The sequence below is a fragment of the Salmo trutta genome, chromosome 20, assembly GCF_901001165.1.
Source record: "Salmo trutta chromosome 20, fSalTru1.1, whole genome shotgun sequence".
Lineage (NCBI taxonomy): Eukaryota > Metazoa > Chordata > Actinopteri > Salmoniformes > Salmonidae > Salmo > Salmo trutta.
The window spans coordinates 42132728-42151452 of NC_042976.1; the positions used below are offsets into that span (position 1 = coordinate 42132728).

The 18725-nt window shown below is 46.0% G+C and overlaps 1 protein-coding gene across 6 annotated transcripts in view; it reads right to left on the reverse strand.

The window, feature by feature from the left end:
* LOC115156094 (formin-like protein 2) overlaps positions 1-18725 on the reverse strand; it is a 92256-nt gene that overhangs the window by 20222 nt on the left and 53309 nt on the right. For all 6 annotated transcript variants that reach the window (XM_029703391.1, XM_029703386.1, XM_029703389.1 and 3 more), the window contains exons 4-10: positions 17776-17852; positions 14970-15053; positions 13978-14127; positions 5562-5670; positions 3573-3649; positions 2660-2753; positions 367-441 (exon numbers count right to left, since the gene is read on the reverse strand). In XM_029703391.1, coding sequence (XP_029559251.1) covers positions 367-441; positions 2660-2753; positions 3573-3649; positions 5562-5670; positions 13978-14127; positions 14970-15053; positions 17776-17852 — 666 coding nt within the window. The remainder of the gene's footprint in view (positions 1-366; positions 442-2659; positions 2754-3572; positions 3650-5561; positions 5671-13977; positions 14128-14969; positions 15054-17775; positions 17853-18725) is intronic.

An 18725-nucleotide genomic window follows, 5' to 3' on the forward strand; every position in this document is an offset into this window, starting at 1 on the left:
CCAAATGGCTCTGAACGGACTTGTGACACACAAGGCCTATTCAAACACACAGGGCATCTGGTTGGCCTCTCATGCACACACGACAGGCACGGACCAATGGGGAGCCTCAAAGCGGAGGCAGTGTGGCACATTGAGGAAAACATAGATTTTGCTGGCACACACACCATGCCGCCTCATCTAGTTCTATTAACACTTATTAGTAGGAATAGTGACAAAACAAACTGAGTTGCCGAGGATTCCTTGTGTGTGGTCGGCTAGATATAGAAATAAATAGAAGTCAAGCAACAGGGTCTGGATATAAAATGTGATTTCAGGATATGATGTAACCTAACATCTCATGGCTAGTCCAGTGGAAACGTTGTGTACCATAAAGTCAATGTTGTTATCCATGTCCTTGAAGTGTTCCATTAGCTTCTCGAACCTCTGTGTCTCAGCACACACCTGCAAGAAAAATCATCAATCATTTACTTTTAGTCATGGACTCAAAGGTGATGAAAGGAGTCTTTAAGTACCACTGTACTTAGAGCATCCAGATATAACGTTTTATGACTTGTTATAAATATGTATGAGTCTTAATAATTTGTTATAGCAAGGCTGTTATGTCTCTCTATGCATAACATTTTTCAGTTGTCTCAAACTGGCTGCTATTTCTTTATTTTTTTTATTTAACCTTTATTTAACTAGGCAAGTCAGTTAAGAAAATAATATTATTTACAATGACGGCCTACCGAGGAACAGTGGGTTAACTGCCTTGTTCGGGGGCAGAACGACAGATTTTTACCTTGTCAGCTTGGGGATTTGATCTAGCAACCTTTCGGTTACTGGCCCAACGCTCTAACCACTAGGCTATTTACCTGAATCATTATGAAATATGTGTAAGACATTATAAACGGGTCCAAGCCTCATAACTGTATCATAATGCATTATACATGGATGCCTCAAGTTAAGTCTTATTGGATTTGTAATGCAGAATACTGTATTACCTTAGCGAGAGAAATGAAATGTTTCCATCATAATCTCAGCCTTATATAAAACCTAGCCCTGTACTGTCTCCTCACTCCCTCCCATCACACTGAATCCTTCCCTGATAAAACATCAAGCAGAGCGCCAGCATGGTGAAACCTCCCCTGGCATAGGGCTGGCTTTGTAACACTCATGACCTATTTTCCCCCTCTGTGATTACCATATATACACAGCACTGAAAGAGAGAGAGAGAGAAAGAGAGAAAGAAAGGAGGAAGGGAGAGAGAGGGAGAAAGAGAGAGAAAGGGGAGAAAAGAGGGAGGGAGAGAGAGAGAGAGTGGAGAATGAGAGAGGGGGTAGAGAGAGGAGCGAGAGAGAGGGGGGTAGAGAGAGAAGAGAGAGTGAGGTTGGTAGGGGGAAGAGAGAGAGACACCTCTGCAGTTCAGACATCGCTTAAAGGCAGGGAAGGGGAGACAGACAGACAGACAGACAGACAGACAGACAGACAGACAGACAGACAGACAGACAGACAGACGAAAGATAAAGAGCCAAGGAGAGGAGGAGAGGAAAGAGCGAAGAGGAGTGCATAAGCACAGCCCTCCACACAATGCTCTGTGCCCCAGCCTGCACCCTGCCCCCCACTCCAAACACACTCCAAACAACCCCCTCTAACTCACAGGGCGGGGAGTCAAGAGCCCCCTAACAACAGGCTTCCCCATAGAGGGAAAGCAATGAGCACCATCTCAACTCAATCAAGCCAAAATAACGCTTGTATTATACATCAGATGTATAATAGCATAAAACATGAAAGAAAAGCAGGAAAAGAAAGCGCTGTTTGTATATTACAGTTCATATGACACACACTGCCAGCCAATAACGATTGTACAATGTGACCAATAAGATGATCGAATAGTTATTTTGGAACATTGCCGTTTCAACCACATATATCGTGAAGGGTCGATCGCTGTCCATCGACTTTAATAGCGCAGCGACACACATGGCTATGTCTCTACCTTCTGTTTAAGGGGGAGCGGCTCTGAGCTTTAGAGTTGGCTAGTCCACCTGTAATAAAAGTGAAATACAATAAGAGAGTAATGCTCAATATTTTATTCTGGGTATAAATACTGCATTAACTTCAGTCAGCCCAATTTTTCCAGAGCCGGCCTGCGAATTTGGACTGTTGTAGAGGGCCCCTCCAGAAGCCCAAATACTTTACACATACAAATGCAGACACACAGGGTCAGGGGTCGTATATGTGTATCAAGCGTCTCAGAGTAGTGCTGATCTAGGATCAGTTTTCCCTTCTAGATCATACTGAATTGAAGATTAAATTGACAGGGGGGACCTGATCCTGGACCAGCACTCCTACTCTGCTAAACTTGGTACATACGGCCCCTGATCAGGCTGTATTACATAGGTCTCACGTAGGTTATTATATCTGTGAAATGCCTGCCGAATCACTAACAAACTGTTTTACTCTGTGGGTCTGGGATGCCGAGCAACACGTCTATAGCCGTCGATACAACTAGCGCTGCGTTCCTAGATGCAATCGTCCACAGGAATTGACCGACCTCGGGTCTGCTGTTGAGAACATTCCACTACTACACCACTCAATGCGGGAACTACATGGAATGACACTTGTTTAGGTATAATAGCATAGCGCCATCTTCTTGCTCCGCGCATCCGCCGCACCGTACCTCCTTGAAGTTGTCGAACGCAGAGAGGATGATCTCGTGTCCTCCCCTGACGAGACACACGGCGGCCAGTAACTCCAACACCAGAGCTTTGGTTCTGGGAAAGCCGGAGGAAGAAAACAATGATGGGTTAACCTCGTGTGATGCCACTGCCAATGCAAACCCACAGTGATGCCTACGAGAGAGAGGTCGCATCCTTTCTCCCACCAGGGCTGTTCCCCAAAATGGCGCCCTATTCCCTTTCTAGTGCACTACTTTTAACCAGAGGCCCATGGACCCTGGCCCAAAGTAGTGCCCTATGTAGGGAATAGGGTGCCGTCCGAGGTTACATAACGTGTCTTATCAGATCATGTTGCTGGATCAAACATGTCAATTCAATAGTACTATATTATAAACAGGTCTGTGGGTCTAATCCTGGGGATTAAACGAAAGGTATACAGAGCAGAGTGAATCCCTCAGCCATAATCCCTATGAGTGACAAGGTGGTGACGTGGTAACCTTGTACCGTTAGCTCATTCATTCAAAGGAAGGTACAACACACACACACACACACACACACACACACACACACACACACACACACACACACACAGTGGTGCCCTGATCTGCCTGCTGGGCTGTCTAGACGGCTGGCTGAATGCGTTTGCACTGGATGCTGGCTTCACACACACTTTGGACGGGGTGTTGAAAGAGCATGTGCACTGGCTCTATCAGCAGTTGACAGAGCTGGTGCAGTCTTAAGGGGAGGTAGGCCTGTAGTGCTGATCTACGATCAGTTTAGCCTTTTAGATCATAATGAAATGCGATAATATGTGGACTGGGAGAGCTGATCCTAGATCAGCACTACTCCTCGGAGACGCTCGAAAAATAAGCACCCAGAGGAGCTGTTTAGCACCAGGCACTGGTTCCATTTTACCTGGGATTCTTATTGTTGAGACTTAGTGCAATTTCATTCACAGCATGCGGGTGGGACATCACCATGTTGAAGCCGTACTGGGTCATCAAAGATAGATAGAGCGAGAGAGAGAGAGAGAGAGAGGGAGAGAAAAGGAAAGACAGCTCGTTAATAAACAGGGAGTGACCCGTTTACATAATAAAGGGAAACTTGAGAAATGATCTGTCGCGGAAAACATGGCAGACGACAAATCCAATTTGTCTGAGGATAGATGAGGGTGTGTGTCTATACTTCAACCCTCCATCTACGGAGGTTTCCCAAATGGCACCCTATTCGGAAAGTATTCAGACCCCTTGACTTTTTCTGCATTTTGTTACGTTACAGCCTTATTCTAAAATTGATTAAATCGTCCCCCCCATCAATCTACACACAATACCCCATAATGACAAAGCAAAAACAGGTTTTTATAAATGTTGGCACGTTTATAAAAAAATTATAATAAAGAAATCTCATTTACGTAAGTATTCAGACCCTTTACTCAGTACTTTGTTGAAGCACCTTTGGCAGCGATTACAGCTTAGAGTATTCTTAAGTATGACGCTACAAGCTTGGCACACCTGTATTTGGGGAGTTTCTCCCATTCTTCTCTGCAGTTCCTCTCAAACAGGTCGTACGTGCAGCATCGCTGCACAGCTATTTTCAGGTCTCTCCAGAGATGTTGATCAGGTTCAAGTCCGGGCTCTGGCTGGGCCACTCATGGACATCCTGCGTTGTCTTGGCTGTGTGTTTAGGATTGTTATCCTGTTGGAAGGTGAACCTTCACCCCAGTCTGAGGTCCTGAGCGCTCTGGAGCAGGTTTTCATCAAGGATCTCTCTGTACTTTGCTCCATTCATCTTTCCCTTGATCCTGACTAGTCTCCCAGTCCCTGCCGCTGAAAAACATTCCTTACAGCATGCTGCTGCCACCAACATGCTTCACCGTAGGGATGGTGCCAGGATTCCTCCAGACATGACGCTTGGAATTCAGGCCAAGAGTTCAATCTTGGTTTCATCAGACCAGAAAATCTTGTTTCTCACAGTCAGAGTCCTTTAGGTGCCTTTTGGCAAAATCCAAGTAGGCTGTCATGTGCCTTTTACTGAGGAATGGCTTCTGTCTGGCCACTCTACCATAAAGGCCTGATTTGTGGAGTGCTGCAGAGATGGTTGTCCTTCTGGAAGGTTCTCCCATCTCCACAGAGAAGGTGTGAGCTCTGTCAGAGTGACCATTGGGTTCTTGGTCACCTCCCTGATCAAGGCCCTTCTCCCCCGATTCCTCAGTTTGGCCGGGTGGCCAGCTCTAGGAAGAGTCTTAGTGGTTCCAAACTTCTTCCATTTAAGAATGATGGAGGCCACTGTGTTTTTGGGGACCTTGATTGCTCCAGAGCTCCAGCAATGTTTGGTGCCCTTCCCCAGATCTGTGCCTCGACACAATCCTGTCTCGGAGCTCTATGGACAATTCCTTTGACCTCATGGCTTGGTTTTTGTTCTGACATGCACTGTCAACTGTGGGACCTAATATAGACTTGTGTGTGCCTTTCCAAATCATGTCCAATCAATTGAATTTACCACAGGTGGACTCCAATCAAGTTGTAGAAACATCTCAAGGAGGATCAATGGAAACAGGATGCACCTGAGCTCAATTTCAAATCTCATAACAAAGGGTCTGAATACTTATGTAAATATTTTTTGTGTGTGTGTGTGTAGATTGATGAGGAAAACCAATTATTTAATACATTTTAAAATAAGGCTGTGACGTAACAAAATGGAGGAAAAGTCAAGGGGTCTGAATACTTTCCGAGATGCACTACATTTGATGAGAGCCCTATGGGACCCAATGTTATAGCGCACTACTTTTGACCACAGCACTATGGGCCCTGGTCAAAAGTAGTGCACCAAATAGGGAATAGGGCACCATTTAGGAGGCAGACTATGTATTGGGTTAGCATGGGGGCTGGAGAGAGAGACTCTCACCTGGTAGTTCATGATGGCTCGCAGGCACATGATGCAGACGTGGACGTCATCCTTCTTACAGACCAGCCGGGAGTTCTTCAGAGTTCTCCGGCTCGGCAACGTGTTGCAACTGAAACATACGGACACAGGAGAGTTTTCACAGCGAGCACCATTAGTCTGAATCGACACAAACAAAGAAGCAGCGCTTGGTGAACAAGAAAACATGTCGTCTGTGAACTGTAGAAATGAAACTTGTTAGGGCACAAAGAGTTGTGTAATCTACTGCCTTACTCAGAGGCCAACGGGGAATTGAACCGCACAAAGATATCGCTTGCGGCTAGTACAACGGCAGCAAGTCATTTCCATGCATGGCGGCGACCGGGCCCGGCTTCGTGGAGATAAAACGGCAAAGAGGGGAGCCTTTCCTGCTGACGCCTTTCTCACACCGAAAGGAGAGTGCTTGAGAGCGGGTGTGTGTGTGTGTGTTCAAGTGTGTGCGTGCATGTGTGTGTGCTACTGAACACGGCCCCAGTACAACGCAGATCAGCTCTGTCCAGCCAGGGACATAAGACGTGATATTTTCAGCGCTGTCACAAGGCTCTAACTACTAGCCGTGGTTCTGGGAAAAAGGTTCCTTGAGGCTACTGATGCACACAAACACTGACTCATGTTAGCACCGATGCCTTGGGGCCAGTCTTTAGTCACGGCATTGGCAGAGTGTGTTGTATAAACAATCTAGTGAACCACAGTAGATGATTGGTCTTCATGGTCAGGCACGTCTCACTGGTTACAGCGACGTGAGCGATTCAGCAAGCAGTTATGACGTCTGCGTGTAGTAAATGTAAAATAGCTAAAACAGTAAGTGGGTGTATGCGTGACTTCGTTTGTCTTTGTGTGTGTGTGTGTTTGTGTGTGCTCTTTGTTCTATTTAGGTGCATGTGACAGAAAAAAAAAACAAGTGTCCTCGTGTAAATGAGCTCGCTTCACGAGACGGTGACAGAATTGGAACGCTGCCTCTCCCAGCAGGCGACGGCGGTGTTCTTCAAGAACCAAGCTCTTGTATTCTTTCCCCTCGTTACACCAGAATATCTCCAGCCCTCAGCCTGCGACCAGGCAGCGGGAACAATAGGTAGAGTAACACATTTGAGGGAAAGGATCTGTATCCTGAATGGCACCCTACTCCCTACATAGTGCACTACTTTTTTTACCAGGGCTCTGGTCAAACGTAGTGCACCACATTGGGAATAGGGTGCCATTCGGGATGCCACCAGTGACTTGAGAGTACATTGTTTCTTAATCATACAGATGGAATGATGTGTGATGACTTGACTATGAGTAAAAGGAGACAGTCATTCATCCTGTTGCAATGTGGGCACGGTAGGCTTGCTTTGACAGGCCTGGTGGTGGCGTACCAACTTCCGCCCAATGAAAGTTCCCCAAAGGCTTCGAGCTATGCTTTTCATGGGTGTTATTTCAACACTACAGCTAACTAGTCTAAGGCTGGCAGCCTATTCATTGTACAGTGTGCTACTTTTGACCAGGGCCAAATAGTACACTACACGGGGAACAGGGTGCCATTTGGGACGCACATATACTCTAAATCACGTCTCACTACAGTACAACAACACGGTGACATACACAACTATAAACTACAGTAGGCTAGACTGAATAAGGCGCTCCGGGGAAAAAAAACAGAAGACATACCATCGTCCTTGAGAACACTTTGGGCATTTTAAAGAGCTCGGTGTCCTTCAAGTGTGCGGTGAGGTTTTCAGAAAAATACATAGAATTCTTAATATGACATCAGAAAAGTGACAACAATGATTGAATTGGAAGGGGTGAAATTGTTACAACAAGGCTACGTTTCTGTATGTTGGAAAAATGAATAAATACTAATATTGCTAATGTTAATTACCTTGCCTTGTCAGTCTGTGTTAGGAGGAAACTAAAGAATGTACAGAAGGGTTTGGTTTACAGCCAGTTACTAATTGAACAACTAGCAATATACAGAGGGGGCCAGAAACAATGCCAGTACAAACAGCCATTTGCTCTAAATGGGAATAGAAATCTAATTTCTACAGTAAGCACAATATGGTTAGTAGCAGCAGGACAAATAGGCCTAACTTCCCCTTGCTCCCCTTCACACACTGGGCCACAGCTTGGTAATGGAAGCAGGTAGTGTGTGTGCATGTGTGTGTGTCAGAATTTCTGTTAACTGGTAAATACCAGCTTTTGGACAATGTTTTTATTTTTATTAGGCCGATAAAAAAAAAAAAAATGCTGTCCAAATTGTTGTGAGAAAAAAATAATTCCATTGTAAAATAGTGCTTTTTATTCATTGATGGAAAATACCAGTGGATGTGCTTCAACGTCAAAGACAAATATACCTCATAGGCGAATAAATCCTCAAGCTGCTGGGACATTAGTGTCGCATGTGTTTCTATTCTTACTCACGCAAAAGACTGGAGGTCCTCATAAGGGACTTCAGCTAAGTGAACCCTGGCTGGGCCAAATTGGTGAAGATTGTGTCGATTATCTCTGTTTCCAGCGTGCCTGCCGAGAGGTGATTCTTTCTCCAGAACGGAATGAAGACAGCCTCATGATCACGCCTTCTTAAGGGCAAAGTAATGAGGCCGATGTGCGTCAAGCTGCTCCAAGGAGTTGGCTTCCCAACAGCAGCGGCTGTCTTTGAGCAGGCCAAGGTCCACCGCAAACGCATGTAAATAAGAGGAAAATGATTGTGTTGGTCAGGCCAGGTCCTAGCAGTTCTGCTGCCGCCCTGGGCCAGATCAACATATGCCGCCCGTGTCATGTATAGTACAAAGATTTGGAATGGATTGATAGAGTAGAGTAATGGTGTGTATCATGCGCAATTGGTGCACTTCAGTTGAACTTATTCAGTAGCGCTTGGAAACGAAGAAATCGTCGCCGACTTTTCACATTACAATGTTGCAATCACTAGGCAGCCAACTGCTTATAGTAGGAAACAGAGTTGTCAATAAGCCACATATATCACACATGACGAGTCTCGACCCCACAGTAGTTCAAATTACAATAAACAGAACATTTATTAACACCATCCAGTAGAACTGTAAAGAGAGTGAGATATCATTTGAGCTTTGGAAACTAGTGCTTTTGTAAATGTACGGCGCGGGCCTCGTTTCACAGGGGCATTGTAAACTAAGCTTTCTCTCAATGAACCAGCCCGAACTAATTTTGTTTATTAATATCAAATTTGACTGTCCAACATGATCATTTCTTCATTTTGTGGCTGCCTAGAGTGTACTCTTTCCACTGCTGTGTTGCTGAATCGCGGTGGGAGTGGGGCGGGCCGGCCCGGTCATGGCTAGAAGGGATCCAGCTTGTCGAAAGTACACTGAACAAAAAATATAAACGGAAAATTTTGATTCCATGTTTTATGAGCTGAAATAAAAGACCCCAGAAATGTTCGATAGACACAAAAAGCGTACTTCTCTCAAATGTTGTGCGCAAATTTGTTTACATCCCTATTCGTGAGCATTTCTCCTTTGCCAAGATAATCCATCCACCTGACAGGTGTGGCATATCAAGAAGCTGATTAAACAGCATGGTCATTACACAGGTGCACCTTGTGCTGGGGAAAATAAAAGGCCACTTTAAAATGTGCAGTTTGTCACACAACACAATGCCACAGATGTCTCAAGTTTTGAGGGAGCGTGCAATTGCCATGCTGACAGCAGGAATGTCCACCAGAGCTGTTGCGTAGAACATAATGTCCCAGTTCTTCCATGGCCTGCCTACTCACCAGACATGTCACCCATTGAGCTTGTTTGGGATGCTCAGGGTTGACGTGTACGACAGCCTGTTCCATTTCCCGCCAATATCCAACAATGTTGCACAGCCATTGAAGAGGAGTGGGACGACATTCCACAGGCCACAATAAACAGCCTGATCAACTCTATGCGAAGGAGATGTGTCGTGCTGCATGAAGCAAAATGGTGCTCACACCAGATACTGACTGTTTTCTGATCCACGCCATAGATTAGGGCCTAATGAATTTATTTCAATAAATCTGAGTAAAATCTTTGAAATTGTTGCATGTTGCACTTATATTTTTGCTAACCGGCTATGTTAATTGTCCTATTTGAAAACAGCTGTGTTCTGTTATTTATTAATTACAAGTTTTATACAAATAGCCTATAAGACAGGTCGTTGGCAAATTACATTATACAAATATTCTATTTTAAAGTCGTGTAGGAGACTAGTTCTTCTAGGCTAATTTTTGTATTTATTCTTATGATGATATTAATTTATGATTTATAGAAGGGATGAAGACACAACGGGCAATGTTATGCTTTTCAATAAAAACTGTCATTTTGGTTTAAGAGCATCCTTCTATTTTATTTTATTACAACTTTACAGGCTAATTTCTATTCCGTTAAGATGAATTACAATAATCTAAATGTGATTTTGAGCACCGTGGGTGGACGTCGTAATGCGTTACGCACCCAATGCATATGAATGTCCGGTACAATAACATCTCGCCAGTCAAGTTGTCCGGCGACAAATTTTCCTCACGGAAACCCCGGTGTGTGTGTGAATGGGTGTGTGCGCGTATGTGCGAGTATGTGGCAGGTAGGTAGGTAGGGGAGCCAGGGGGGTTTGAGGGGGGTGGGGGTGCTGCGGGCATCTAGAACTATCAGACAGCACCATGACCGACACCTTAAGTAGACCTGCCTGCTGCTGCTGAAGAGTGGAGCACAGAGCAGGAGACTAGAGGACGAAGGCCAGGACAGAACACCAGTCAACATCACAGCTGTCACCTTCATACAGCTCACATTCACATACAGCACATCGTTTTTTTCCCCTCATCAATCTACACACAATACACCATAATGACAAAGCAAAAACAGGTTTTTAGATTTTTTGTGTGCAAATTAATCAAATAAAATGAAGAGAAATATCACATTTACATAAGTATTTAGACCCTTTACTCAGTACTTTGTTGAAGCACCTTTGGCAGCGATTACAGCCTCGAGTCTTCTTGGATATGACGCTACAAGCTTGGCACACGGGAATTTGGGAATTTCTCCCATTCTTCAATGCAAATCCTCTCAAGCTCTGTCAGGTTGGATGGGGATCATCGATTCACAGCTATTTTCAGGTCTCTCCAGAGATGTTTCATCGGGTTCAAGTCCGGGCTCTGGCTGGGCAACTCAAGGATATTCAGAGACTTGTCCCGAAGCCACTCCTGCGTTGTCTTGACTGTGTGTTTAAGGGTGTTATCCTGTTAGAAGGTGAACCTTCACCCCAGTCTGAGGTCTTGAGCGCTCTGGAGCAGGTTTTCATCAAGGATCTCTCTGTACTTTGCTCCATTCATCTTTCCCTCGATCCTGACTAGTCTCCCAGTCCCTGCTGCTGAAAAACATCCCCACAGTATGATGCTGCCACCACCATGCTTCACCGTAGGGATGGTGCCTGGTTTCCTCCAGATGTGACGCTTGGCATTCAGGCCAAAGAGTTCAATCTTGGTTTCATCAGATGAGATAATCTTGTTTCTCATGTTCTCAGTCCTTTAGGTACCTTCTGGGAAACTCCAAGTGGGCTGTCATGTGCCTTTTACTGAGGAGTGGCTTCCGTCTGGCCACTCTACCGTAAAGGCCTGATTGGTGGAGTGCTGCAGAGATGGTTGTCCTTCTAGAAGGTTCTCCCATCTCCACAGAGGAACTCTGGAGCTCTGTCAGAGTGACTATCGGGTTCTTGGTCACCTCTCTGACCAAGGCCCTTGCTCATTTTGGCCGGGCGGCCAGCTCTAGGAAGAGTCTTGGTGGTTCCAAACTTCTTCCTTTTAAGAATGATGGAGGCCACTGTGTTCTTGGGGACCTTCAATGCTGCAGAAATGTTTTGGTACCCTTCCTCAGATCTGTGCCTTGACACAAACCTGTCTCAGAGCTCTACGGACAATTCCTTTGACCGCATGGCTTGGTTTTTGCTCTGACATGCACCGTCAACTGTGGGACCTTATATAGACAGGTATGTGCCTTTCCAAATCATGTCCAATCAATTGAATTTACCACAGCTGGACTCCAATCAAGTTGTAGAAACATCTCAAGGATGATCAATGGAAACAGGATGCACCTGAGCTCAATTTCCAGTCTCATAGCAAAGGGTCTGAATTCTTATCTAAATAAGGTATCTGCTAAAATGTCTAAAAAAACATTTTCACTGTCATTATGGGATATTGTGTGTAGATTGATGAGGAAAAAACATAATTTAATCCATTTTAGTATAAGGCTGTAACGTAACAAAATGTGGAAAAGGGGAAGGGGTCTGAATACTTTCAGAATACACTGTATGGTGCCACTTAAATGGCACCCTAGTGCACTACTACAGAAGTAGTGCACTACATAAGTAATAGGGTGCCATTTGGGACGCAGACATAGCCTCAGTCTCCTATAGGATCATCCATTTGATCTAAACTCTGACAGACAGGAGTTTTAACACAGTAGCCCCACAGCCCCTTGTACATACGTGCAGGCACACTGACACACTGGATGCATCCCAAATGGCACCCTATTACCTATCAAAGTTTTGCACTATACAGGGAATAGGGTGCCATTTGGGACACACACACTAGCCTAACAGAAGAAGCTCATGACTAGTGAGTTGAGATTAATTGGAAATGAATGCAGCTTAATCCACCATATGTGAATTAGGATTGTGTTGGGATCAGCGGAGGCTGGTGGGAGGAACTATAGGAGGACGGGCTCATTGTAACGACTGGAATGGAATAAATGGAATGAATGTTTGATACCGTTCCATCGATTCCATTCCAGCCATTACAATGAGCCCGTCCTCCTATAGCTCCACCCACCAGCCGCCTCTGGTCGGGATTGAGAAGACATGTGAAACGGTTCTCGCAAAACCTGTGAGTTACCCCACAGTCAGACAGAAGGATTAGCCGTCTATGTGAGAAGTCAATGGGAAGAACACTCTGACACATCATTGAAACGACAGCAGGGATTAACACACACACTCAGAAATAGGCAGAATTGGATGAACCTGGTTTAACGTAAGCAGGGGGACAATTTCAATGTTGGCCAAATTATAAAAAATGTATATCATTCATATCATATTCATCACATAACATATCATACTTGTAAAATTCCTGTGGAAAAGATATTGTTAGAAAATGGGGATTTCCGGCATGTTCAGTAGCTATGAAAACCCAATTGTCAGCAATGTGCGGTAGAGATATCATAATCCAGCACATTTCATGTGATGTCTGAAAAGGTCGTTTGTTGTGGTCATGAGGCCCTGAAGGCTTTAAATGGCTTAAGACACGTTTCAGTCTGGTACAGATTGGCAGGACAGAGGATGGAGGGGGGGTTGTTTTCCATGGATACGTTCCAAATGGCACCCTATTCCCTATGTGGTGAACTTCTTTTTTTGACCAGGGCCCACAGGGAATCCCATAGGTCTCTGGGAAAAAGCACTATCTAAGGAATAGGGTGCCATTTGGAACGTATCCATGGAAAACAACCCCCCCTCCATCCTCTGTCCTGCCAATCTGTACCAGACTGAAACGTGTCTTAAGCCATTTAAAGCCTTCAGGGCCTCATGACCACAACAAACGGCCTTTTCAGACATCACATGAAATGTGTGCGCTTTCAGAACCGTCAAATACAACCGTGTTTTGTGACGACCCTCCCTCTCTGCCGAATTCTTTCTCTTTGCTCTCGTTTTCCTTAATAGGATGTCGGTGGGCGGATCCGGGAGGGTCGTCGGCGAAATGGGACACACCTGGGCTCGGGTGTGTCCCCAGGATAAATGCATTGAGGAGACTCTCTCCATGCAGACACACGGTTAGATATTGGTTGTGGCTGTTTTGTTTGTTTGCGTTGGCACCTTTCAACACCCCTCATTATCACATTTATGCACGCGACCACTCACTTACACCGCTGATTACACACACCATTGTTAATTGTATTTACGTTACTTCAGTTAATAAATCTATTTTTGTTATTCCTTATCTCCACATTGTCTCCCTTTTCGTCACGGGCTTCGAGCCGATTCGTGACAACCGCGTGAACGAACCCAGAGCATCAAATTAGGGAACCATAACAATCCAGACTAAGTGAACCACAATCATGACTTTTTCAAACCGTTCCTTATCGATACCACAAACATATCAAGTTTTAAATACAGAATTCTGACGACGTTGTCATTGCGGTGTAGCTTCTAGCCTGTAACGTAGGGTTAGAGTCCGGAAACTTTCCCAAAATCCCCAGGTTTTCCACAAATCATGGTTGGAGGAATCCGGATGTCCTGCTTTATTCCCTCTTCCTTCTAGGAAAAGTCAAACTGGGATAACTGGAAAATCTGGGAGGTCTTATTTTTTTTTTTAAGTTATCCACATTTTTCAAGCCTAGGTACGGTATTGAGGCGTGTGGTTTACCGTAGCGTGGAGTGTCGCCCGGCGCGGGAGATGCTGTTCCCGTTGACGGGGGACGGGAAGTTACTCCCCCCGTGCAGGTCCTCTATGGATCTGCTCCAGGGCTTGTCCACCGACTTCTCCGGGTTGTTCTCCACGCTGTCGCCATCAAACCTGGAGAGAGGGAACCCACAGGACAGGAGACTTAGAGATCGTAATGCATCGCTGTAGTCTCTGATCACAGTCAGACAATGCCTGTGTCCCAAATAGCCACTGATTCACTTTTCAGTGTACTAGTTTTGACCAGGACCCATAGGTAGTAAAAGTAGTGCACTATATAGGGTATAGAGTGCCATTTGGGACACAGTCTTGTCTGTTTAACACATTATCAGTCGGTAGAAGGGTATACAAATTCTGCTTAAGTGCAACATTATGCTCTTATTTCAGATTTCAGCAGGGCAATAATTCCCAAATAGATGTGGCTATTTTCTAATGGAAAGGCAGGGGACTAACTTGTACCAAGCGAATCAAGGTAAACACTCATTGATGGGGTAACCATTTGATACGCGTTGGACAGAATGGTAACATACGGTCCGAACATACATTTCAGATGTAACTGTCACGTAAAAAATGCCATTGGCTCTGAATGGCAACCTTGTGATCAGGCTATCTACGAACAGAATCTACATGCCAAACAGAGCAAATGTCCACGTCCCAAATGTCACCACTATTCCCTATGTAGTGCACTACTTTTTGACCAGGGCCCATAGGGAGTCCCATAGGGCTCTGGTCAAAAGTAGTGCACTATATAGTGAATGTGATGCAGCCAGTGTCCCGGGAGCCGTTCGGTCACCACATTCGACCGGTGACTCAGAGTTTCTGAGAACGAGGCAGCAGTAGCAGCATTGTCGAGGAAATGCATCACTGATTAGGCAGAAAAGGGCCATTGTTGCTCATTGTCTGGCCCGCGCTAGACGAGGTCCATCTATAGGGTGAACAGAGCCAGGGGGACTTACGTGACAGCGTACTGCGCAAAGGAAAGATACTCCACCAGCACATCTAGGCCTTTGTTTTCTTCGTTGAGGAATTCTCTCACCCACCTAGGAGAAATAACACGCAGGGTTATTCCAAGAACAATACTAGGCTCACGCAAACAGTATGTTGGACCCCGCAGCGTGAGACACACAACAAACATCCGACACACAGAACTGTCTGGGACTCAGCCATATGATCATTGAGACACACGTCAAGTGCTAAGGGTCTGACACATGATCTAGCTATAATAAAAAGCTTGAGATAAGTCCTGGCAGAGAGAGAGCCAGAGAGATGTTTTAGATTTCCCCCACATTTCTCTCGCTCTCTTCCCATCAGTCACTGGGAGGAATAGCGATGAGCCGGTTGGAGGACTTCAAAGCCTTGGTGGTACTGTGGAATACGGCAGCACGCACGCACGCACGCACGCACGCACGCACGCACACACACACACACACACACACACAGACATATAGGCAGCTCCCCTCTCTTCTCCTCCCTACCAGGGAGGGCCTTGACAATGATCAAAAGACCATTTCCACCTTTCTCACCGCCACCAGTGGAAGAGTGGGCCACCTATTCAGAATGCTGGAGCTTTCATCTGCACTCGACAGCGACGGAAAACAGAGACGTCTTTTTGAGAGACAATACAGCATGTTTGACTAATGACAGCCACTTCTCTCTCTCTCTCTCTCTCTGTCTCTCTCTCTCATATTTATGAGCAAAGGACTCACTCACACTCTTTCTCACACTCTTTCTTTATTAGCGACTCCACCAGCGTCGTGTCTATTTGCGGGGCCAATTACTTTAACGGGCTGTGATTGCACCACGCATGACACACAGCCAGGCCTTTAGAAGTACTGTGACGATCACTAACAAGGGACATGCTCGTCTGAGAGCAGGGCCCCATTCCTTAGGCACTGAAGGGACGAAAACGGATTGAAACACGGAGGGCTTACGCAGGATTGCGCCCTAATGAACGGGGCCTCTCAGTCTGACTATGGTGTGGCTGCATTCTGACTTGTGTTGCTAATACAAAAGGGCTCTTTTTAAGGGCATGGGACCCTTAATAGTAATGTACTGTAAAGGGAATAGGGTGCCATTTGGGACGCGTGGAAGGTGTGGAGGTGTGACCTGCCCTTAAACAACGCACCGGGTAATCACGAGTCGTGACCACAACAGCAGCGGTTAGATTCATAATATGACAATGTAACTTGTCGACAATTGAACGAGGTGAAAACAATTGAAAGGCTGTGTTGTACTCGGTGCTACAGAGAAAAAGGCTTTCTCCGCTATCAGTAGACGCAAGATGTGTCTTCTCTGAAAAGGACTGATTGTTATGTAGCCTACTGGTCATCACACTGATTTCTTCTGGTTTCTGCCCTCCCCCTCTTTATAACCGCCGCCCTCCCTCCCTCCCCTCTCCCTCCCTCCCTCCCTCCCTCCGTCTCTCTCTGGGAAAAGATAATGCTTCATTATCTCATCTAGATTAGGTCGATTAATAATGTAATCTAGTTTAGCGACATAAGGTCACTAAAACAAGGCACGAGATAATCCACGTAAACAACGCCTCCCCTCCTGGCTTTGTTTTGGGAGACAGACTTCCTCCACCGTGACACGGTTTTGTGGATCAGTGTGTGAGTATGTGAGTGAGAGAGAGAGAGAGAGAGAGAGAAAGTGTGTGTGTGTGTGTTGGTGTTGTTGAGATCCTGTAACTGTTGTTGTGTTATAGTGCCTGGCTAGCTGGAGTCTGTGTGTTGTGTTGTTGTGACCCTGAGAACCTGTAACTGTTGTTGTGTTATAGTGCCTGGCTAGCTGGAGTCTGTGTGTTGTGTTGTTGTGACCCTGAGATCCTGTAACTGTTGTTGTGTTATAGTGCCTGGCTAGCTGGAGTCTGTGTGTTGTGTTGTTGTGACCCTGAGATCCTGTAACTGTTGTTGTGTTATAGTGCCTGGCTAGCTGGAGTCTGTGTGTTGTGTTGTTGTGACCCTGAGATCCTGTAACTGTTGTTGTGTTATAGTGCCTGGCTAGCTGGAGTCTGTGTGTTTGTTGTTGTGACCCTGAGATCCTGTAACTGTTGTTGTGTTATAGTGCCTGGCTAGCTGGAGTCTGTGTGTTGTGTTGTTGTGACCCTGAGATCCTGTAACTGTTGTTGTGTTATAGTGCCTGGCTAGCTGGAGTCTGTGTGTTGTGTTGTTGTGACCCTGAGATCCTGTAACTGTTGTTGTGTTATAGTGCCTGGCTAGCTGGAGTCTGTGTGTTGTGTTGTTGTGACCCTGAGATCCTGTAACTGTTGTTGTGTTATAGTGCCTGGCTAGCTGGAGTCTGTGTGTTGTGTTGTCATGGGACAGAACTGTGGCTGCCTGGTCCCCTTTCTGCGTCAGAGTCCCGAATGGAATCCCTTTCTCTATGTAGTGCCCTACTTTTGACCAGGGCCCAGGTAGGGAATAGGTTGCCATTTGGGACGCAGCCTGTGTCTTCCTGTCCCTCACAGCTGTCTGCCAGTGGTGCCTGCCGTGTCACCAGTGACCTTGGCCAGTCCCATCAGCCCCGCTGCTTCCTGCTGTCCCTTATCCTGCTGTAGTCCCTTGTCCTGCCTCATCCTGACTATAGCTCCCAGCATGCACCCTGGCTTCATTACTCCCTGGGACCACAGCTGAGCTGGCATGCGTCCCAAATGGCATTCCCTTTATAGTGCACCACTTTTCAACAGGCCCATAGGGAATAGGGTGCCATTTGGGATGCAACACTTTCACATTCACATCCACACACATATCAATTGCTACCCACCCTATGTGATTTGTCCTTAACGAAATTTCCAGTTCTCTCAGGACTTGGGTGGACTCCTGCACTCTCCGTCGGAATTTCTGGGGGCAAAAGAAAGGGAATTATTATTACCGTTTCATCACTCTGATCTGGTGGGTTATAAATCCGAAATCGTACAACAGACACCACCGCTGCCATTCCGAAAGGGAAATGTCCTGGAGAGAATGTGTGTGCTTTCTTGTCTTGAATAGGTCTGCACAATTCTGGGAACTTTCAATACATTCCCTGGTTCTCCAGAAAAGGCAGTTCCTCCTTATGGAACAATAGAATCTTCCGCGCATTCCAAATGGCACTCTATTCCCTATATCGTACACAATTTTTTTTTATGGGCCCTGGTCAAAAGTAGGCACTATATAGGCAATAAGGTGCCATTTGGGACGCAGATATATTCAACTCATTAAATTGGCCCTGGATTGTATTTGAGCTGCCGGGCCCTTTACACACACCGACCGTAGATCCATTCTTGTCCTGTGTGCTGTTACCGTGGTTTTACCGCCAGGAGAAAACGCTTGGGGGACTGAAGTGTATGACCTGACCTGCATGTGAATACACAACGTGACACTAGTGTTTGTGAGGAGCGGTCCCCCCCCCTCTCTCGTCTCCAAACAAAAGCCCTGCGGCCTGTTGCGCCACAACTGTGAGGAGGAGGAGGAATAGAAAAAGCACAAGCGTGAGGGACGGGGCTCGCTAGCAGGCATTCGTAGTCAACGCCCAGAAGAGCCAACGTTGATCACTATTAGTTCAGAGGAAGAAAACAATCTCCCTGATGACAGAGAGTGAAATCATTGCATCACCAATGACAGAGAGCGAGGAGGAGGCTCCCAGTATCCATATCCACCCGGCTGAGGCCTTGCCTTCCCGTTCCATGCTGTGCCCATAGTGCATAGGGTAGGGACTAGAGCGCAATTTGGGAT